Below are 22256 nucleotides of genomic sequence, written 5' to 3'. Positions count from 1 at the left end.
CTCATGTGCAGTCTAGCCAATGCCAACCCATTTTTATTTAAATGACAGCTTCGTCGTTAAATCGCATGCCAAGAAGCCGGGCAGGAAGTAGCGACCAATGGGTGCGAAGTAACAGTCGCTGTCGACGAATCTATTTCCAATGACGTTGGCGAGAATGTTGCTGGGCTTGGAGGTGGGGCCACGTCCGGAGTGGCACGAGGCTCCCTTAATCACGTCAGGACAGCGCGTTTGAACTAGCCAATGAGGTGATCGAAAGGAACGAACCTTATAAAAGAAGCTGCCAGCGCCGAGTGGCTACTGCAGTTGTACCCGCCAGGAGCTGAGCGCGGAAATATCATCTTCCGCTGGCTTCGCACCCGGGCGGTTTCCTCCAACTTCTTCCCCATCATGACTACCACCACTACTTACACGGGGATGGACCCCAGTGGCCGAAGTAGCTCAAGGTTCGTGGGTGGGAAAATGCCTTGTCCGCAAGAAGTTGCTTGTTCGTTCACTATCTCTCTGCCTCCCTCGACGCAGGGCTGCCTTCGCCCGAGATCCCTCGTTTTCTCCCCCGTGCGGCAAGACGCCTTGGATTCCGGGGAGGCGGGCCGTACTGGGGCTGGTTCCAGACATGCCCTCAATTCCCGGCTCGGAGAGAGGCGGAGAAGGAACCCCAACCCTGGGTGGGATTTCTTCCCCCACAGGGAAGGGCTCCGTTTCTTGGGATCGAGGGGCCTGCGGAGAACGCTTCCCACTGCCCTGTTCCCATGGCCGCTGGAGAGGAGGCGAAACGCCGGAGGGGCTCATTGCAACATCGGCGCTGCCGCCTGCCGGCATACGCCAGGGGCCTCCCATCTGTTGAGTCGGCGAGACGAGGGCAGCTCTCTCCTGACTTGTTATCCGTCTGGAAGCCCTACAGGCAGGCAGACAGGCGAGGTATCAACTGCACTCTGTTTCCGCCTAGGCCTTGGTACTGCGTAGATCCGGGAGCTTTCCTCGCCCCTTTGTAGGTTTCGGGAGCGGGGCCTGGCGGGGGAAGAAAGAAACCTGTAGCGGACTTAGCCTTTTCCGCCGTCTGCTGTCGGGGTGGGGGCTCGGGAGGGGGGCTGTGCCTGCCTGTCGCATCTTTCTGGCTTTCCTCCTGCTTAGCGACACGGCTGCGGGATGCTGGGGGCGTTCTGGCAAGTCTAGGCGATGTTCCTTAGCACGAAGCGCCCTTCGGCTCTGGTCGGAACAAAGGAGATTCTTACTCCGGGTAGTTGAATTGGAGGTTTTCAGCCTTTCTCCCTCGGTGTGTGTCTCTCGGCCCCGGCACGGTTATCGACTTATCTTTTTTGTCTTGCTGCTCAATGTCTTAGCCTGGCTAGGCTTCCTCTACTACTAAAAGGTGCTTCTCGCTGGGTGGGGCTAGCCACACTTCTTTTGTCTTGCATCTATCGCTGCCTCTCTCTACCTGTTAACGGGGCTGGGATTAGGTCAGCAACTTCCAAGCATTCTTGGAAAAGCTGCTTCCTCCTCTCTGGTCCAACTTCTGCCACTCGGTTCAGGGGTAGATACTTCAAGCAAGGTTGGTTAGTAGGGGTGTGTTAGTTAGTAAAGGGGTGTGTGTGTGTACTAAGCTTATTGTGTATTATTACTCTAAAGGGATTGGAGTTGAAATACAATGGGAGGGGACAGTGGTGTTTATTTGTAGTCTTAATGCAGGATGATTTTGCTACAGTGTGGATGTTGCAATGGCTGTCCTTGGGATTGTGGGAGAGTTGGTGGGTGACTGTTTCAATTTGGGTGTTGTTGTTTTTAAAAGTTAGCCAATGATTGTTCTGGAACAAAGAAAGGTTGAAATATTTTTGAATTCCCATGTTATAGTAGTGTGCAACAAAGAATCATGAATGTAATAGTAACCGTAATTATACCAAGTGGCTCTAGTCTGAGGAAATGTCTCATCAAGTTTTCATAAAGAATTTCCTTGAAATTGGCTTCCCCTGCTTTTATACTGTCCAAAAGCCCATAATATATTGCAAAGGTGTGAACCTCTGTCCAGATGATGATGTGCAGCGTAACAATTATAATTGGTATGGAAGGTAGTCAGAAATGGTGAGAATTGAAGTCTAGGGATAACTGGATATTAGCGATTTTCCCATACTTATTACTGAGTAGGGAGGAATGTTTGTGCAAATTTCCATGTCTTGGCAGGGATGTCCATGTTCAATGGCAATCAGAATAGAGTTGGAAGATACCTTGGAGGTCTTCTAGTCCAACTCCCTGCTCATGCAGGAGACCCTTATACCCGTGATGGTGAACCTATGGCACGCATGCTACAGGTGGCACACAGAGCCATATCTGCTGGCATGCGAGTTGTCAGCTCCAGCGCCCACGTGTGCATTGGCCAGCTGCTTTTTGGCCTTCCGGAGGGCTGGGAGAGGCCATTTTTTCCCTCCCCAGGCTTCAGGAAACCCTCCGGAGCCTGGGGAGGGCAAAAAATGGGCCCAATGAGTCAACCGTAAGTTTGGAGACAATCTGTTTCTGGCTTCTGGAAGCTTTCCTAGAGCCTGGGAAGGGTGAAAATGCCCCCCCGCGGCACTCCGGACACCCTCTGGAAACGGATCATTTTCAAACTTCCATTTTTCACACTCCCCAGGCTCCAGGCTTTCCTGGAGCCTGGGGAAGGCAAACCTCCCCCCGGAGGAAATACCAAACTCAGCTTGGAAGCAAGCAGTATATCACACGTGGGGGGAGGTTGTGTGCACATGTGGAGCGCACTGCATGATGGGTGCTGGCACGCATGCACACTATTGCGCATGTGCTTTTGCATTTTTGGCACCTAACAACAAAAAGGTTCGCCATCACTGCTTTATACCATTTCAGATAGGTGGCTGTCCAAAATTGTAATGGATGTTCTTGGGATCTTATACATTGTGTGTTCAATGCTTGTGGTCCTACTTGGTTTTCAAAGAATTTCTTATCTATAATGCTGCTATCATATTGGAATTAACTGAAGCAATAATTGGGTGAAAAGCAACTGGGTGACAAATAGGATGAAAACAGCTCTAGGCAACAAAGCCAGAAAATATTTTATTTCTACCATGCACCCTTCATTTTCACGACATGACATAATGTGAGCAAATAGGTACACACATCAATTGTAGATATATGATAAAATCCAATTTTACCATATATCTACAACTGGATAGGGTGAGACTTGTCCACTCTTTGCTCTCTAAGTTCTCTTTGTGCTGTTAGAAACATCATTACATTCAAATCATATAATTAATGCCGTAAAGTAGAAAGTTCTGCGGAAACATTTGCAAGACTGAATTGTTATTTAGTAAAATTCAGTCTATAAATGCTTTTTTTTTAGTCTGATGATCATTATTAAGCTAATAAAATTTACTAAAATATGTAATTGACAGCCTTTTTACAACTTGCAGTTGATATGTAGACCAAGTTTGTATTTTTCCCTCTATAGCAGGGCTGTCAAACCCTCAGGCCGAATGCATCATGCACTGGCCACGCCCATGCCCAGTTTAGCAAAGGGGGGGAAGTCCTGATATGTCACGTGATGCTGCCATGATGATGTGAGTTTGACACCCCTGTTCTAGAGGAATAGAGCATAATAGAGCATCCTGTTCCACATATTTCTTCAGACTATCCAGCCACTTCTACTTCAACATGAAAAGTTTTACAATAAAAAAGGGTTAAATTTTGAGATTTCTATATTTTGAGGCTCTCAGTGTGCAACAGTTTTCACTAATGAAGAACATGCACTTCCATCAACTACACATATGGCATTTTTTTCAGTATGTTGCCACAAATGATGATGGTAATCTGGATTCATATACACATGGTCTTTGACCTACGACAATTTTAGTGACCATTTGAAGTTACAATGACACTGAAAATGTGACAGTTTTTCAGATGATCATTGCAACTCTTAAACACAACCCCAATCACTCCACGCACACGTGGAAACATATGACTAGTTTTTTCTTTTTCATTTTCCCCTAATTACTTGTCTTGGGATTATTCTTTATACTATTTATGTTGTTTGAATTTGTTGCTATGGATTGCACCAGTGAGGCTAAAACCAATTTCATTGTATTTATTTTGTACAATGACAATAAAGCTATACTATAACATCCCCATAGTCACTTGATCAACTGGCTTGGCAACTGCTATGTAGTTATGACAGTTTCAAGGTCCTGGAATCATGTGATCACCTTTTGTGATCTTCTGACAAGCAAAGTCAATGGGGAAGACAGATTCATTTAACCGTGTTAGTAACTTAAAACTGCAGTGATTCACTTGGTGGTGAGACCCCTCCTGAAGAAGCCATCTTTGGATCCAGCCATCTTGAGTAACTATCGTCCAGTTTCCAACCTCCCCTTTGTTGAGAAAGTGGTGGCCTTTCAGCTCCAGCGGTCCTTGGATGAAACCGATTATCTGGATTCCTTTCAGTCTGGATTCAGGCCTGGCTACAGCACGGAAACTGCTTTGGTCGCGCTGATCTATGATCTCTGGAGAGCCAGGGATGGGGGCCATGCCTCCATCCTAGTGCTCCTTGACCTCTCAGCGGCCTTCGATACCATCGACCATGGTATCCTTCTGCGGCGGTTGCGGGAGGTGGGAGTGGGAGGCACCATTCTTCGTGGTTCTCCTCCTACCTCTCAGACAGGTCGCAGTCGGTGTTGGTCGGAGGGCAGAGATCGACCCCTAGGGCCCTTAACTATGGGGTGCCGCAGGGTTCGGTCCTGTCCCCCCTCTTATTTAATATCTACATGAAGCCGCTGGGTGAGATCATTCATTGGCACGGGATAAAATACCACCAATACGCGGACGATACACAGTTGTATCTGTCCGCCCTGTGCCAACTCAGTGAAGTGGTTGAAGTGATGTGTCAGTGCCTGGAGGCTGTCAGGATCTGGATGGGGATGAACAAGCTGGCACGCGGCTCTCAAAGGGGCTGACAAAGACCAGCGGAGGTCCAGGGATACATTGGAGATCGCCCCAGTGCTCCCCAGCTCCAGGAGGAAGATCGGACCGCAGATCGGCGGTCGCCATCTTGCCACCGCCATATTGAGCATATGAGTGAGCGCGTGATCGGCGTTCTCCTATGGACGCCGAGAGCGCTCAAAAGCACCAGCCAAGCCAACTCCGCCGGTGATCAGGGGAGGGCTCCAGAGCAGTGTCTGCCGGTGTCTCGGGCCGCTGATAAGAGAGAAGAGCGTGGATTCAGGGACAGAAGACTGAATCCACCCGATTGAAGCTGGCTGAAAGAGAGAGGAGGTTGGTGGTCAGCACAACTATAAGTACTATGGCGGAGGCGGTGAGGAGCAGGGATGCTAGGCCCAGATCCCCAGGAGGTGTGGATCCGGATGAAGGGACCTCTGGGGGGGGGGCTTCCCCAGTTCCAAGGGGGAGGTCTCCAACCAGGAGGGGCAACTCCAGGACCCACAATAAGGCAACCTCTAAGAAGGTCACGATGACCAGGGCCTCTGCTAGAAGATTTAAGGCTACCGGCTTGCTGGTGGGAGCTGGTCGTTACAGCTCCGGAATCCTGGTCACGTTAAACTGTCTGATGAGCAATCCATCAGCCGTCTGACAGCTTGTTTACCTTTTCTTCGGGCTAAGAAGATAAGGTGAGTTAATTGTGCTGGGCATTGCGCCAACTAACTCTCTCAGATCAACTCTGGGAGGGGAGGAAGGGCACCCGAGAGCAGAATTGTCTCCGTGCCAGGAATTCCTGCTGTTTTTTTAGCAGCACAAAGCAAACCACCCATCCTCAGAACAAAAATTTGATTTACTGAATTCAAGACGAGCAGACCCTATACACGTGAACTTTTAATTGTTTGTATTAATCCTTAGCGTCATTTTTACAATAATTCCTTCTGATATCTTACTTGCTAAAGAAATATTCAAAATGGCACCGAGCAGCTTCGTAACACTGATCGGGCTTTGAATTTCTATGGAGTTTAAAACTTCAAAGAAAAGAAGTGATTTAATACTAAATTAAACATTAACAGCTGCACAATCGACCAGCAGAGACTTATTAATTGGCTGAAGAAGATTAAAACTTGGAATGGCTTCTAAGCAAAACCCTATCCAAAAGGTTCCCCCCCCCCCCCCGTTTCAAAAAGTGCGGGCAGTTTGCCCGCCCCTGGCACAAAACTACAGTCATTACTTCCTCCCCCCCATAGGGGAGCCGTTAACTAACTAAAGAAACTTTTCAGAAGGAACTGGCTGAAGCATTTAAAAGTCATGTAGTTACGATGGAAACAAAAATTAAGGAGGAGATATCCGTTGCTCATAAAGAACTGTCTGATAAACTTGAGACCGGGGTTCAGAAGATCAGGGATGATATGTTGGGGGTTCTTAATTCGTTTTCAGATTATGTGTCCGGAATTGAAAGCAGATTAGAAGATCTTAATGACTCTAATATTAATTTGGTATCCAAAATGGATGTGGTTCAACAAAAAGTTGGAGATGCTGAAAAAGAAATTATGTTACAGTATAGACAAATGGAATTTGCACTAAGAATAAGAGGTTTGCGTGAAAATAACCAGGAAAATCTGAAACAGATTCTCTCAGAAGCTTTCAATAGTCTGATGGGAAGGCCAGGGGGGAATTTTGATTGGCAAATTGATACGGTTTATCGTGTTAACTCCTGGCTGGCTAGACAGAAGCAACTTCCAAGGCACATTGTGATTTACTTTACCACAAGAGACATGAGGAATATGATATTGCAAGAGTCCTATAAAATCAAGCTTCAAATTGGGGGTCAGGAAGTGACTGTTTTGAAAGAGATACCACCTCAAATGCTAAGATCTAGGAAAGACTACGCCTTTTTAGTCGAAGAGCTTAAAAATCGTCAGCTACAGTTCAGATGGGATGCACCAGTTGGGTTAGCACTCATTTTTGAGGGGCAAAGATACCGCCTTAATTCAGTATGAAAGGCCCGAGATTTTTACCATAATATCTTGAAGGCCAGACACCCCGCCCCACCTGGACCTAGAGAAAGAGAACAAGGACAAGATAGACAGCAAACTACACAATTATCAACAAGGATGGATCATCTTTCTCTCTCAGAAGCACAAGGAGCCAAGGAACAAAGACAAACCCGTGTGATTACCAGACGAATGGACCAACAATTTAAAAAGCAACAATCACAACAAACACCTGTTACCGGTCAAGATGCTACAGTTACCAGCTTAGAAGCAGTGGAAGGAGCCAGACCAAAGGTTAAATTCCAGGATGTTCAGATGGCTCTAAAAAAGCTTCAGGGAGCCAAAGATGACAACTAAGTTTCTAACATGGAACGTCAATGGATTAAACTCTCCACAGAAAAGAAAGAAAATATATCACTATCTTAAACAGTTCAAGAATGATATAATTTGTTTGCAAGGAACTCACATTAGATCAACTGATCAAAAATATCTGATTAATACAAGATTTGGACAACATTTTATAGCTTCTGCTACAGAGAAGAAAAACGGTATAGTTATATACTTAAGGAAGGATATGAAAGCTGAATTAATCGAAGCAGATCCCCACGGAAGATATATTGCAATAGACTTGGTATTAGAAGGGAAAAGGACATTGCTACTGGGAATATATGCTCCCAATCAACAACAAGATGGATTTTATAGAAAGCTTCATGCCAAATTAGTACAGTGGGATTATAGGTCCTGCATACTATTGGGTGACTGGAACGGTGTTATCCTTGTTAGCTGAATCAATCCCCTATGCTACACTCAACGTGCTTAAAGCTTTTTACGAAGGTGGAATGAGAGGGACAAAATACCTGGGAAATGTGTCCCCACCATTCTCAATAACTACCGGCGTCAAACAAGGCTGTATTATTTCACCAATGCTCTTCAATATAACCATGGATTGGATCCTCAGACAAACTTTTAAAGACACACCAGGCGTTCAAATCGGGGCTCAGCTGTCTCTCACAGACTTGGTGTATGCTGATGACATCGTCTTCTTTGCTGAAACAGCCCAAACCGCCCAAAATACCCTGGATGCATTACAAGCAAATGCTAACAAGCTCGGCCTGGTGATAAATGGTGAAAAAACCAAATTCATTTTCACGGGCACTCAACCAGCTCAAGTGCACCTCGAAGGCAACCCTATCGAAAGAGTAGACACGTTTAAATATTTGGGGTCGATCATCGACAGCCAACGTGTAGTGGCTACAAATGACATCAAAAGCCGCATTGGCAATGCTACAGCCACATTCGCCTCTCTAAGGAAGTGCCTGTGGAGCCAAAATGACGTGACGATTGCGACTAAGATGAGGATATTTAATGCTTCCATCCGCACAATCTTACTGTACGGCTCGGAATCGTGGACTTTACTTAAAAGCGACCTGAACCTATTAGAGCGATTCCAGCTAAGATGCCTGCGCAACATTCTGCACATAACTCTACGGGACCGGTGGAAAAACGAAACGGTATTGCAGCTGTGTAAAAACCAAACTACAATCGAACTTTACCTAAGAAGACAACGACTTAGGTGGTTTGGACACGTTTGCCGTATGGACAATAGCCGATTACCTTACCTATCGATTAACTCGCTGCGACCGGATGGGTGGAAAATCACACGAAATGCCCCAAAGAAAACGTGGATATCCCAAGTGGCTCACGATCTTCAACCACTCCATTTTTCGATAACCGATGCCCAACAAGCCGCCCTAAATCGGAATCAATGGCGTGCTGTAATCCGTGACGTCCTGCCCCTGGCCTTCACAATGCAACGGTCACTGCCTTATGGATGTTGACATTTACGAAGATTAAGTCCAAGTAAGTCCAACAGTGTTATGGACACTAAGAAAGATAAGAAGGCTTCTCGCCCAAATACTCAAATGCGAGCGAAACTACCTAAGTCCTTTTTTGATATGATGGATGGTTTCGAACTGAGAGATATTTGGCGAGAAAGAAATGCAGAAGAATATGATTTTACCTTCTTTTCTGATAGACATTTTCCAGAATTGATTTCATACTAACTACCAATGATTTGCTTTCTAGGGTGAAGAAGACAAAGATATGTGCCAGAGTTTTATCAGATCATAATCCAGTTTGGATGGAGTTGGGAGGGGTGACGCACACAAGAAGGTCTTGGAGATTGAATGAAAATTTATTTAGATATGAGAAATATACTAGTGAATGTAAAAAATTATTAACAGAATACTTTGTTTTTAATATGAATAAGGGTACATCTATGGAAATTGTATGGGATGCAAGTAAAGCGTATATGAGGAGCTTTGATAAATCTAAATAGATTACATAGACGTAAACAAGAGGAAAAGCGAACAGAACTGGAAGATGAAATTAGGAAGAAAGAGCAAGAGTTAACTTTAAAACCAGGAGATATAAAGATTAAAGAAGCAATTACCTTATTAAAAGACCAATTTAATATGCTGATCTCAGACCAGGTAGCCACTAGTCTGTTATATGCAAAACATAATACTTTCTGCAATGCAAATAAATCTGGTAGATGGTTAGCATATCATATTAGGAAAAAACAAAAATTTTGTAACATAGCCAAATTGCACTACAGAGGGAAAGAAGTGTTTCAACAGGGTGAGATTCAAAAGGTCTTCCGTGAATTCTTTACAGTGTTGTACAAGGGTGACAAAATCAATGGTCTAGATATAGAGAGAGACTTGGATAAAGAAAAAATACCCATAGTTAAAGAAGAGCAGAGGCAAAGATTGAATCAACCAATAACTTCGGGGAAAATTTTACAGGTAATTAAGCAGTTAAAGGCAGGGAAGGCACCTGGTACAGATGGCTTGACAGTGGCTTACTATAAAAATCTACAATTAGAAATGGTAGAACCTCTTAAGGAGTTATTTAATAAGATTCAAATGGAAGGTAAGGTACGTCCATCTTGGAAGACAGCTTTTATATCCCTGATACCCAAAGAAGACCAAGATATTACCCAACCAAAAAACTACAGACTTATATCACTACTTAATGTAGATTATAAAATCTTTACTAAAATACTAGCAAATAGGTTAATGTTGGTTATTCAACAATTGATTCATAATGATCAAACAGGTTTTATTCAAGGGAGACAAATGAGAAGTAATGTAAGATTAATCATTAATGCACTAGAATATTTGGGAAAGAATAACCAAATTCCTGCTGCGTTCATATTTCTGGATACTGAGAAAGCCTTTGATCGAGTTAACTGGCAATTCCTGTTGAAAACACTGCAAAAAATGCAAATAGGAGAACGTTTCTTACAATCAATTAAAGCAATATATCAACAGCAAACAGCTCAAATTATAGTTAATGGAAGTTTAACAGATTCTTTTCAAATTGAAAAAGGTACAAGACAAGGTTGTCCCTTGTCCCCATTACTGTTTATTATTACTTTGGAAATATTGTTGAATAAAATACGGGGCTTGGAGGGCCTAAAGGGAATTAAGATTAGGCAGCAAGAATATAGAGTGCGTGCTTTTGCAGATGATCTGGTTATAATATTAACCCAACCGCAGGAATCTAGTATGATCTTAATATGATTAATCAATATGGTCAAGTGTCAGGATTTAAAATAAATCTAGGGAAAACAAAAATATTAGCTACAAATATGAATACTAAACAAAAGGAAGAACTAGAAGGAATGATAGGATGCGAAATAGTTAAAAAGGTCAAATATTTAGGAGTTCATATTTCAACCTCAAACGGGAAGTTATATAAGTATAATTATGAACCACTTTGGCATAGTATACAGACAGAGATGAAAAAATGGGAAAAGTTACAGTTATCCTTGCTGGGAAGAATAGCAGCAGTGAAAATGAATATTTTACCTAAATTTTTATTTCTTTTCCAAATGCTACCTATACTTAAAAAGGATGTGAACCTGTTAGAATGGCAGAAGGGTATTAATAAATTTGTATGGGCAGGGAAGAAGCCGAGAGTAAAACTAAAAATAATGCAAGATGTGCGTGAGAGGGGAGGTTTGAAAGTACCCAACCTAAAATTATATTATGATGCAGTAGCATTATCTGTAATTAGTGTTTGGATTGATTTAACAAATGATAGGATACTTAATATCGAGGGGTATGATCTGGTATATGGCTGGCATGCTTACCTGCTATATAACAAAAAAGTGGACAAGAATTTTAAAAGTCATATATTAAGGAATGCTTTACTGCGGGTCTGGAAAAAATATCAATACAAATTAAATGATAAGATACCTATGTGGGCAATTCCTAGACATGCAATAGAAAATATGAACATAGTACAAAAACAGGATATAATTACTTACAGACAGCTTCTTACCCTAGAAAGGGGTGTATTACAACTAAAATCCTTGGATGAATTAAACGAGGAAAAGGTAATTCAAACATGGTTCCAGTATGGACAGCTACAGGCCAGGTGGAAAACAGATCAAAAATTGGTTTTATGCAAGTCGAGGATAATTTATTTAAACAAATAAGAAATCAAAGCTTAATGCATATAAAGAAACTATACAATGTATTAATACAGATGGATTCCGAAACAGAATTAGTTAAAGACTGTATGATAAAGTGGGCTCAAAATATTGAAGAACCAATAATGTTGGATACATGGGAAAGGATCTGGGTAAGAAATGTAAAATTTACACAAGCCCAAAATTTGAGAGAAAACTTTTATAAGATGTTTTATAGATGGCATTTAGATCCTAAAAAGTTGGCTTCTATGTATCCGAACTTACAGCCCAAATGCTGGAGATGTGACTCTCTCAACACTACATATTTTCATATATGGTGGACTTGCAAAAAGGTTAAGGCATTTTGGATAAAAATATGGTGGATTATGCAAAATGTTCTTTAAAAAAGGATAAAATTTACCCCTCAGTTATTTTTGTTAGGTATAATTACTGATTGTACAGCTGTAGAGATTAATTTGATTTTGCACTTAATAACTGCAGCTAGATTGTTGGTGGCGCAATACTGGAAGAAGGAAGATTTGCCTACAATTCAAGAATGGACATTGAAAGTCACAAATTTAGCTGAGATAGCTAAAATATCTGCATATCTTAAGAACCATTCAAACGAGAGATATAAACGAGACTGGAAAAAATGGATCGATTATATACAAAATAAATATGGGACTAAGAAATTCCAGATAGCTTATGATTAAGATCAGGAATGATATAAATTGTTTAAAGTTAGCCTAGCAAGGAGGAGCTAAGTTCAATGTAAAGATGTTATCAATTTTCTAGTCTTTTTTCAAATATATTTTAGACTGTTTTTGTTAGAGATTTATACCATGTATGGGTGCTGGGAAGTCGGGGGAGGGAAGGCTGGGGGGGTTGGGGGGGAGGGAGGGATGTATATTAGGCTTGATGAGGGGTGTTAGATCTTAATGTAATATGATTGCACATGTATACTGTCTTCTCTTATTTTTTCTTTAAAATTAAGATATGTTAAGTGTTGTGACTCGGCTAGAGCCTTGGGAGCTGTTATCAGATTCTGACAGCGAGGGAGATTTTGAGTCATGTTTGGAAGAGGAGGAGGGTTCTGGACAGGGGTCTGCCTCCGAGCAGGGCTCAGAGAGACTAGTTGGTCCCCAGGTAATGGCTGAGCCTTGGGCTAGTGGGGAGGACATAAGAGAGACTGAGCCTTGGAGCAGTGGGGAGGAGACAAGAGAGGCTGAGCAAGACCCCTTCTGTGAATATTTTCAGGATGCACGTAGGAGACGAGCTGACAGGCGTAAGGCACAACTGAGGACTCCCGAGGAGGTGATTGCAACCAGATGTGCCTCGTTAGAGGCTTCCCTTAGGGATAAAAGGACTGGTGGTGCTGCGCCCTCCTTGCAGAAGTCAACGTTCCTTGATCCTGGATTGTAGTTTCTTTGCTGTGCACTTCGAAAAGTGTTTGGACTTCTGTAACCCTGCTTCGGAGAAACTTTGAGAAGAAGGGCTTTGCTTCCGTTTGGATTCGTCTTGTATTTACCGTAAGAGACATTTCTGTTTGAGACTGTTTATCTTCTGGCAAAGACTTTAATTAGTTTAGTTTGGCTCGCAGCCATTTTGAAACTGAGAACTGATAAAGAGAATTCCCTTTCCTTTTATTTGCCTGTCTGTTAACAAGTGAAGGAGAGGGGTGAACAGAACAGATTTACTTCTGCCAGACAAACCTCCATTTCATTTAATATGGAGCAATTACAGGCTGCAAATATGCTACTCGCGCAGCAAATGGCTGTCCTGACGGACCAAATGGCTCAAATGCAGAGGCTGGTGCACCCCCAACAGACACGGAGGAAGTGCCCAGTGCCCATGCCGGAGAAATTTGACGGCAACCAGAACATGGTCGCAGCATTCTTGGGACAGATGTTTATTAGCCTGAGGGCAGAGGACTTTCCTACTGACCGGGCAAAGGTAGGATTTCTGAGTAGTTTGCTCTCAGGCACAGCTGCTCAGTGGGCCACACCATTGCTCAGTCAGTCTAGCCCCTTGCTGGATGATTTCCAAGGGTTCTGTCAACACTTTCAGATGATGTTTGAGGATCCCATCAAGGGAGAAACGGCAACTAGGCGACTGAAGGCATTAAGGCAGGGTCGTGGATCTTTGCAGGAGTACGTAAGCAAATTCCGGCTGCTGAGTTAGGACTCAGCATGGAATGAACCAGCGCTTATGGACACCTTTCAGGATGGCTTGTCCGATGAGTTACAAGATGAGCTGGCGAGGGTGGACAGGCCACCGACGTTTGACTCGTTAGTTCATTTGTGCCTTCGTATTAATGCTCGGCTGCAGAGGAGGAGCCCTCGCCGTGCATCACAGGGAACAGCTAGGATGCCAGTTGCCCAGGAGTCTGCTGTAGCACGGGAGGAGCCCATGGAGTTGGGTGTGATCAGACCCTGATTGTCACGCACAGAGATGGACAGGCGGCGTGCGGGGGGCCTGTGCTTTTATTGTGGGGATCCTGGACACGTTGCTGTGAGTTGTCCTAAGAACAGAAGGGCTGTGCGACCTGCGGCCACCCCGCAACAACGGAATTCCGTGTCGGGAAGCAAGCGGGCCCCGATCTAAGGGAGACCTTAGGTCAGGCACAAACGGACACTGAGATAAGCGGACCGCCACGGCACCTGATTCTAGCAGCGCACATCTTCTCCGGTAGTCAGCGAGGTATTCCAGTGCACGCCATAGTGGATTCCGGGGCTACCATGAATTTTATGGATGCGGCGTTTGCTACAGCACATAATGTCCCTTTGTGTCCCGTGGAACTGCCGATGCGGGTTGAAACTATAGAGGGTCGGTTGCTTTTGTCTGGACTTGTCACGACTGCCACGCAACCCTTGCGTTTGGCCCTCGGGGAGCATGAGGAGGTCATCCAATTCTATGTGGCGTCGGGCTTGCATTTTCCCTTGGTCGGTTGGCTTGGCTGCGGACGCACGACCCTCAGATCTATTGGTCGCAAAATCTGATCATGTTTCCGTCCTTGCAATGCGTCGACCACATCCGGCAGGTTTGTGCAACCCAGTTATCCAGCCCGGCCAAGGTGGAGGTGCCCCCAGATTTGGTGGAGTTCACGGATGTATTCAGTGAACAGGAGGCGGATCAACTACCACTGCATCGGCCTTACGACTGCCCCATCGACCTGGTACCAGATGTGAAGCTCCCTACGGGGCGATTATACTCCATGTCTGAGCCGGAGTTGGCTGCGTTGCGGGACTTCCTTGATAAAAACCTTGCCCGAGGGTTTATCAGGCCTTCGTCTTCACCCTTGTCTGCCCCGGTTTTGTTCATGAAAAAGAAGACTGGGGTTCTGAGACTCTGTTGCGACTATCGGCGCTTGAATGCCATCACGGTGCGGAACCGGTACCCGTTGCCTTTAATTTCGGAATTATTGGAGCGTCTATGGGAGGCAACAGTCTTCACAAAGTTGGATTTGCGGGGCGCTTACAACTTGGTGCGCATGAGGGCGGGTGACGAATGGAAGATGGCTTTTGGCACCCGATACAGACATTTCGAGTATATGGTCATGCTGTTTGGGTTGACCAATGCGCCGGCGGTCTTCCAACATTTTATGAATGACGTCTTCCGGGACTTATTGGACCAGTTTGTTGTCATTTATCTGGACAACATCTTGATTTACTCAACGTCCCAGAAGGACCATCAATGTCATCTGCGGACAGTGTTGCAGCGACTCCGAGAGCACCGTCTGTTCGCAAAACTGGAGAAGTGTCAGTTTTGGCAGACCACCATTGAGTTCCTGGGGCATCGTATTTCTTCCGAGGGCATCGCGATGGAGCCTGGTAAGGTGGAGGCGATGTGTAGTTGGCAACCTCCTCGACGTATGAAGGATGTGCAGAGACTCCTCGGGTTTGCCAACTACTATCGGACTTTCATTCCCAGATTTGCTCTTTTGACGGTGCCCCTCACTCGGCTCCTGCAAAAGAAAGTGCCGTTTTGCTGGGGTCCTGCTGAGCAGCGAGCGTTCCTGGCCCTGAAGCAGGCGTTTATGCAGAAGCCGATCCTGAGGCACCCTGATGCCCATCGTCCATTTGTCGTGGAAGCGGATGCGTGGGTGCGGTGTTACTGCAGGCTCACGCCCCTGATGGAACCCTTTTCCCTTGTGCTTACTACTCGGAAACTCAATCCTTCCGAGCGCAATTATGCCATCTGGGAGAAGGAGTTGTTAGCTATCAAGGTGGCATTCGAGGCCTGGCGGCATCACCTGGAGGAGGCCAGGCACCAGATAGTGGTCCGGACGGATCATCGGAACTTAGAATTTCTGACTACGGCATGTAAACTGAACCAACGTCAGATTCGGTGGTCTTTGTTCTTTGCCCGGTTCAATTTCAAGGTGACGTACATTCCTAGCGGATTGAATCAAAGGGCAGATGCCCTGTCTAGAAAACCCGAATATTCTGACCCTGCGGACTCGCTTCCACCCAGGACTGTGTTACCCGCCCAATTGCTCGCTGCAGTTAAGGAACCCGTGGATGTCCAGTCGCTGATAAGGGAGGCGCAGCGGAATGATGAGTGGGTGAATCAACGGACGGGGGAGATAGGGCCGGATTCCCCATGGACTTTTGAGGATGAACTTTGGAAGTATAGGAACCTGCTCTATGTGCCCGCAGGACCAGTCCGTGGCCTGATTCTCTCTCAGTGTCATGATACTCCAGCAGCGGGACATTTTGGGGTGTTCAAAACATTGAATCTGGTCTCTCGTACATTTTGGTGGCCTTGATTACGAGACGATGTGCACAAGTATGTGACGTCATGTGTTCAATGTCGACAGGCCAAGGCAGCGACGGGGGCTCCCCCAGGGTTATTGCAGCCCTTACCGACCCTGGACAGGCCCTGGGGAGCTGTGTCCATGGACTTTTTGACTGAGTTGCCTCCCTCATCAGGGTTTACCACGATCCTTGTGATAGTGGACATGCTCACTAAGATGGCGCATTTCATTCCCTGCCGTAGATTACCGACGGCCCGCACCACGGCCGGCATGTTCATCCAACATGTATTTCGCTTGCATGGCTTGCCTGATCGAGTCGTGTTGGATCGGGGGACACAATTTACAGCGCAGTTTTGGACAGGGCTGATGGAGGCTCTCGATGTACAAGTCTGTTTGTCCTCGGCGCACCATCCCGAAACTGATGGGGGCACGGAAAAGGTGATTGGGATTCTGGAACAATATCTGCGCTGCTTTGTAAATAAGCAGCAGAACAATTGGGCGGAGTACCTGTCCGTGGCGGAGTTTGCCTTTAACAACTCTCTGCATACCTCCACACGGATGACGCCATTTATGGCGAATATGGGATTTCACCCTCGGTTTTTCCCTCTCACCCAAGTGGATTCCCCGGTTCCCGCAGCACAGGACTTCCTCTCTGAGTTCAGGCGGTTCACCACATGGTACGTCGTTACCTGAACCAGGCCAAGGACGATTATAAAAAAAAACAGCAGATAAATCTCAGCGGGCGGTGCCGGAATTGGCTGTAGGCGATCGCGTGTGGCTGTCCACACGACATCTTCCATCCCATCGGCCAGCGAAGAAGTTGGATGACTGATATATTGGACCGTTTCCTGTGGAGGCCATCATCAACCCCGTGGCGTATCGCTTGACTCTCCCACGTTCGATGTGAGTGCACCCGGTGTTTCATCGCTCGCTCTTGATCCCGGAACGATCGGCTTGTCCTCTTCGCCGACCCTCGTCCCCTCAACCGTCTTTGGAGGAGGAGGACAGGCGGCCTTCACACACTGTGGTCCAGATCCGTGATTCTAGATGGCTCAAGGGACGATTTCAATATTTAGTGGACTGGGGGCATGAGGGGTCGGGTGAGGGAACCTGGACCAATGCCACGGAAGTGCATGCCCCTGCTCTAGTGAGAGCCCATCATGCGGACAACCCATCCCGACCGCATCCGAGCCATTAGACCCGGGGAAAAGGCCCTGCGGTGAGGGATAGTGTTGTGACTCGACTAGAGCCTTGGGAGCTGTTATCAGACTCTGACAGCAAGGGAGATTTTGAGTCATGTTTGGAAGAGGAGGAGGGTTCTGGACAGGGGCCTGCCTCCGAGCAGGGCTCAGAGAGACTAGTTGGTCCCCAGGTAATGGCTGAGCCTTGGGCTAGTGGGGAGGACATAAGAGAGACTGAGCCTTGGAGCAGTGGGGAGGAGACAAGAGAGGCTGAGCAAGACCCCTTCTGTGAATATTTTCAGGATGCACGTAGGAGACGAGCTGACAGGCGTAAGGCACAATGGAGGACTCCCGAGGAGGTGATTGCAACCAGATGTGCCTCGTTAGAGGCTTCCCTTAGGGATAAAAGGACTGGTGGTGCTGCGCCCCCCTTGCAGAAGTCAACGTTCCTTGATCCTGGATTGTAGTTTCTTTGCTGTGCACTTCGAAAAGTGTTTGGACTTCTGTAACCCTGCTTCGGAGAAACTTTGGGAAGAAGGGCTTTGCTTCCGTTTGGATTCTTCTTGTATTTACCGTAAGAGACATTTCTGTTTGAGACTGTTTATCTTCTGGCAAAGACTTTAATTAGTTTAGTTTGGCTCGCAGCCATTTTGAAACTCAGAACTGATAAAGAGAATTCCCTTTCCTTTTATTTGCCTGTTGTCTGTTAACAAATGAAGGAAGGGGGAACAGAACAGTTAAGTATATTGATATGGAAGCATAAATACCATCAACATAGAATGGAGTTTGCTCAGAAGCTGAAATACACCAATGAGAGGAAGAGTGGGAAACAGAGGAGAGAAGAAAGATTGGAAGAGAGGGATAGGAGAGAGGGTAAGGGGGGAAGATGAGGATAAGGAGGAGTGGACTGAAGAGAGAGGAGAAGGAGAAAGGAAGGGGATGTAGAGTAGAAAAGGATGATGGAGTGAAGAAAGGAGGTAGGAGAGAGGTAGAAGAAAGGAGAGCAGAAGAGCTAATAATGGGTTTTTATCTTTCTGGGTGTTGATGACAAGAGGAACTGATGTAATTACTACTTAATACAATAGGATATTGGCTATGTAATAGTATACATGTGATTATATGTTATGAAAATGGAAAATAAAAAAAGTATATTTCAAAATTAGAAGATTTAAGGCTACCATCAGCCCTTCCCCCTCCAGGTCCCGATCCCCTTGCAGGCTTCCAGTCCTGGATGAGGCCCGGGCAGTATCCCCAGGTATCCCAAGGGGCTCAGGCAGAAGGCACAGCTCCCTATCGCCCCCCTTATTGCCTGCACTTCCATCTGAGTCTAGGGCTGACCCCTTTGGGCGCAGGGCCCCCAGCCCAGCTAGGCATCGGTTGGCACCACTATCCCCTGAACCCAGGGAATATTCACAGCCTCCAGAGCTCCACCCTGCCTTGCCTGAGCTTCCCAATAGCTTTCAGGAGATGTTAGCCAGGGCCTTAGCCCAAGTGATGGCCTCTGGGATAAATCAGCAGCCTCAGAGTTCCAGGAGTAGGTCTTCCCAGGACCAGCCCAGGGGCCACCAAAATCGCCCCAGTGCATCTGCTGCCAGAGGAGCCAGGTCTCCCTCCCCCTTTACTGCCAGTGAGGCTTCCGAATTAGAGGAGGGAGAGTTGAAGGAGGTGGGGTTCTCTTGACGATGAGGAGGCCCAGGCAGAGGACGACTCAACCATCGCTGGCCTTTCCCCCCACCTCCTTATTTAGCTCCTTGCTTCGTAAGACAAGGGCACAGCAGACCTGGGCCCCCGCCCCCCAGATTCCAGGCCTGCGTCTGCCATGCCTAGCACTAGCAAGGGTAAGAAGAAGGGGCCCTTCCAGAGACCACCGGTGGAAAAGGAGGAGATTCCTACTCCAGATATGTTTCTAGAGGTGCTTAAATCTCAGTGGGTGAAGCCATTTCCCCAATCCAGGGGGAAATGAGAGCAAATTCTATAATCTTAACCCTACCTTTGCCCAAGCTCTCCATGTTCCCAAGCTGGACACCCCGGTTGCCACCTTAGCTTCAGCGTCAGCGGTGATCACATGGGACATCGCCAACTGCCTCAAGGCAGAGGCCAAGAAGGCAGACATAGTGCTACGTAAGACCTTCCAGGCAATAACCTGGGCCATTAGGGCAGCAGCTTCAGCGTCTTTCTTCAACAGGTCTACGGTGCTGTGGTTGGAACAGCTGAGGGACAGGACTCCGGCCACAGAAGTTCGTTTGTTGCAGGACATCTCTAAGATGCTGGCAGCCACGCAGTTCTCAGCAGATGCCACCCTGGATGCAGTTAAGTATGCGTCTCGGCCAATGTCATCTTCAGTGGTGTCTAGGCACCTGCTGTGGTTACGCCACTGGCAGGCGGAGTCCCGGGCTAAGTGGCACTTAACAGAAGCAGACTACACCGGTGACAAGCTGTTCGGGACTGCGTTGGATCCTATCCTGGTGGAGGATAAGAACAAACGGAAGGTTTTCCCGGTGACTACCAGACTTTCAGATCTCCGGCACGCTCCGTACCCCAGGAGAACTTCATACCGCCTGCCTAAAGTGGAGAACCAGAACCAGAGGTACCAGAACCCCAGGTTCCACAGGCAGGGGGATAGGCAGTTTCCTAGAGACAAGTTCAGAGCAAACGTCCCTTTCGAGGAGGAGGCGGTTGCCCATTCCGCAGGTTCAAGTGATCCATCCGCAGATTACCTCATTGGCAGTCGCCTCTCCCTTTTCGCGGCTAACCAGGAGCAAGTCACCTCGAATGAGTGGGTCCTCCAGACTGTAAAGCTCGGGCTGCAGTTGGAGTTCCGCTCGCTACCCCCTAGTAAGTTCCGCACCTTTGCCTCCTCCACGGATCCAGCCAAATGGGCCCTTAAGGCCAAGGCCATCAAACACCTGTTAGATATCAGGGCCATTGAGAGGGTCCCAGAGAGGGAGAAGGGCTCCGGTTTCTACTCGAATCTGTTCCTAGTCCCCAAGAGTTCAGGGGGGTGGAGAGCCATCCTGGATCTTAAACTACTCAATTCCAGGGTGGCCTACCGTAGGTTCAAGATGGCCTCCTTGAAATCCATTTTAGAGGGCATCTGACAGGGCGACTTCTTGGCCTCCATTGATCTCACGGAAGCCTACCTTCACATCAGAATCGCCCTGGAACAGCGCAGGTTCCTTAGGTTTTCCCATGAGGGCAACCATTTCCAATATAGGGCCCTTCCTTTTGGGCTGGCCTCAGCCCCCAGGACCTTTACCAAGATGCTGGCTACAGCCGCAGATCGCCTGCGCTCCTTCCCAGTCCGACTGTTTTGTTACCTAGATGACATCCTTGTCCTAGCCAGGTCCCCAGACTCTGCCAAGCAGGACCTGGGGACCACAATTGACACCCTCAGGTCCCTGGGATTCTCTATCAACCTGGAGAAGAGCCACCTGGTCCCATCCACCAGGCTCCAGCACCTAGGATCCATTATAGATTCAGTGGCTGGGGAGGTCTTCCTTTCTCAAGATCGAAGGGACAGCATTGTGCAGCTGATTCATGAGGTTCACAAATTACGCTCTGTCCCTGTAGTTCTTCTTTCCAGGCTCCTTGGGAAATTCATTTCTTGCATAGGGATCGTGCCATGGGCTCGACTACAAGCCAGGGAGCTTCAGTGGTTCCTATTCCCATACCAGAGAGCTGGGACGAGCGACACCAGCTTCAAGGTTCGAGTGCCACCCCAGGTACTACTCTCGCTCTGTTGGTGGCTGACCCCAGCATTAAGCAAAGGATGCCTCTTCAAAGATCCAGTAAGAAAGGTACTCACAACAGACGCAAGCCTGTTCGGCTGGGGAGCACACCTGGAGACCCAGATAGCCCAGGGTCGCTGGACTCCCAACAGACCTGTGCAACAACATAAACTGGTTGGAGCTCAGGGCCATCCACCTGGCCCTACGCCACTTCAAGAGCATGGTGACCGGTCATCATGTCCTCGTCCTGACAGACAACGTGGCGGCCAAGGCCCACGTGAACAGACAAGGGGGCACCCATTCCAAGGCTCTTCATGACTGGGGAACTGGGCAGAGAGGCATCTCCAGTCCATCAGAGGGGAGTACATCTCCGGGACAGAGAACCAGCGAGCGGATTGCCTCAGCAGGGAGACGGTCGACAACGGGGAGTGGCAGCTTCATCCCTCAATCTTCCTACAGATCTGCGAGAGGTTCGGGCACCCGACGGTGGATCTCTTTGCAACCCCAATGAACGCCCAGCTGCCGAGATTCGTATCGAGGTTCCCGACCAGGGGAGCCATGAACACGGACGCCCTTCGATGTAGATGGCCACCAGGTCTTCTCTACGCCTTTCCCCCCCCCTTCCTCTCATTCCCGGGGTTCTGAGGAGGGTGGTGTCAGAGGGAGCAAAGGTCATCCTAGTGGCTCCCTTCTGGCCACGCCGTCCCTGGCTAGCAGACCTAATGGAGCTGTCCTCAGCCCCCCACTGGAGGATCCCCCCGGGGGAGGTGTCCATACACCAGGGCTCTCTGGAGCATCCGGATCCGAATGGCTCCATCTGACCATCTGGCGATTGAGCGGGAACAGCTGAAGGAGGCACATTTTTCTGCGAAGGTCATTAAGACCGTCGAGGCTTCCAGGAGGCAGTCCACCACTTGAATATACAACACCTCCTGGGTTGCTTTCGCGGACTGGTGCCAAGCTAGGGATCTTAGCCCAGCTTCGGCCTCCATCCCACAGGTTCTGGACTTCCTCCAGGAGGGACTGGAGAATGGTTTGGCCCCCAGTACCCTTAGAAGACAGCTCTTTCCATGGTTCTGGGGGGGGATTGCTCCCCCCTTGTCCCAACATCCGGTCCTTAAGCGCTTCCTCAAGGGAGCGGTGAATCTGAAACCCCCAGTGGTCCATCGATTCCCCACCTGGGACCTT

The 22256-nt window shown here is 47.4% G+C and overlaps 1 protein-coding gene across 1 annotated transcript in view; it reads left to right on the top strand.

Annotated features, from left to right (window-relative positions):
• Positions 1-277: 277 nt before the first annotated feature.
• JPT1 (Jupiter microtubule associated homolog 1) overlaps positions 278-22256 on the top strand; it is a 32501-nt gene continuing 10522 nt past the window's right edge. Inside the window, exon 1 of the mRNA XM_032210559.1 lies at positions 278-443. Within this exon, the coding sequence (XP_032066450.1) occupies positions 388-443 (56 nt within the window). The 5' untranslated portion in view covers positions 278-387. The remainder of the gene's footprint in view (positions 444-22256) is intronic.

The sequence above is a fragment of the Thamnophis elegans genome, chromosome 2, assembly GCF_009769535.1.
Source record: "Thamnophis elegans isolate rThaEle1 chromosome 2, rThaEle1.pri, whole genome shotgun sequence".
NCBI lineage: Eukaryota > Metazoa > Chordata > Lepidosauria > Squamata > Colubridae > Thamnophis > Thamnophis elegans.
Note: the sequence above shows the minus strand (reverse complement) of the source record. Positions and strands in the feature narration are given on the sequence as shown.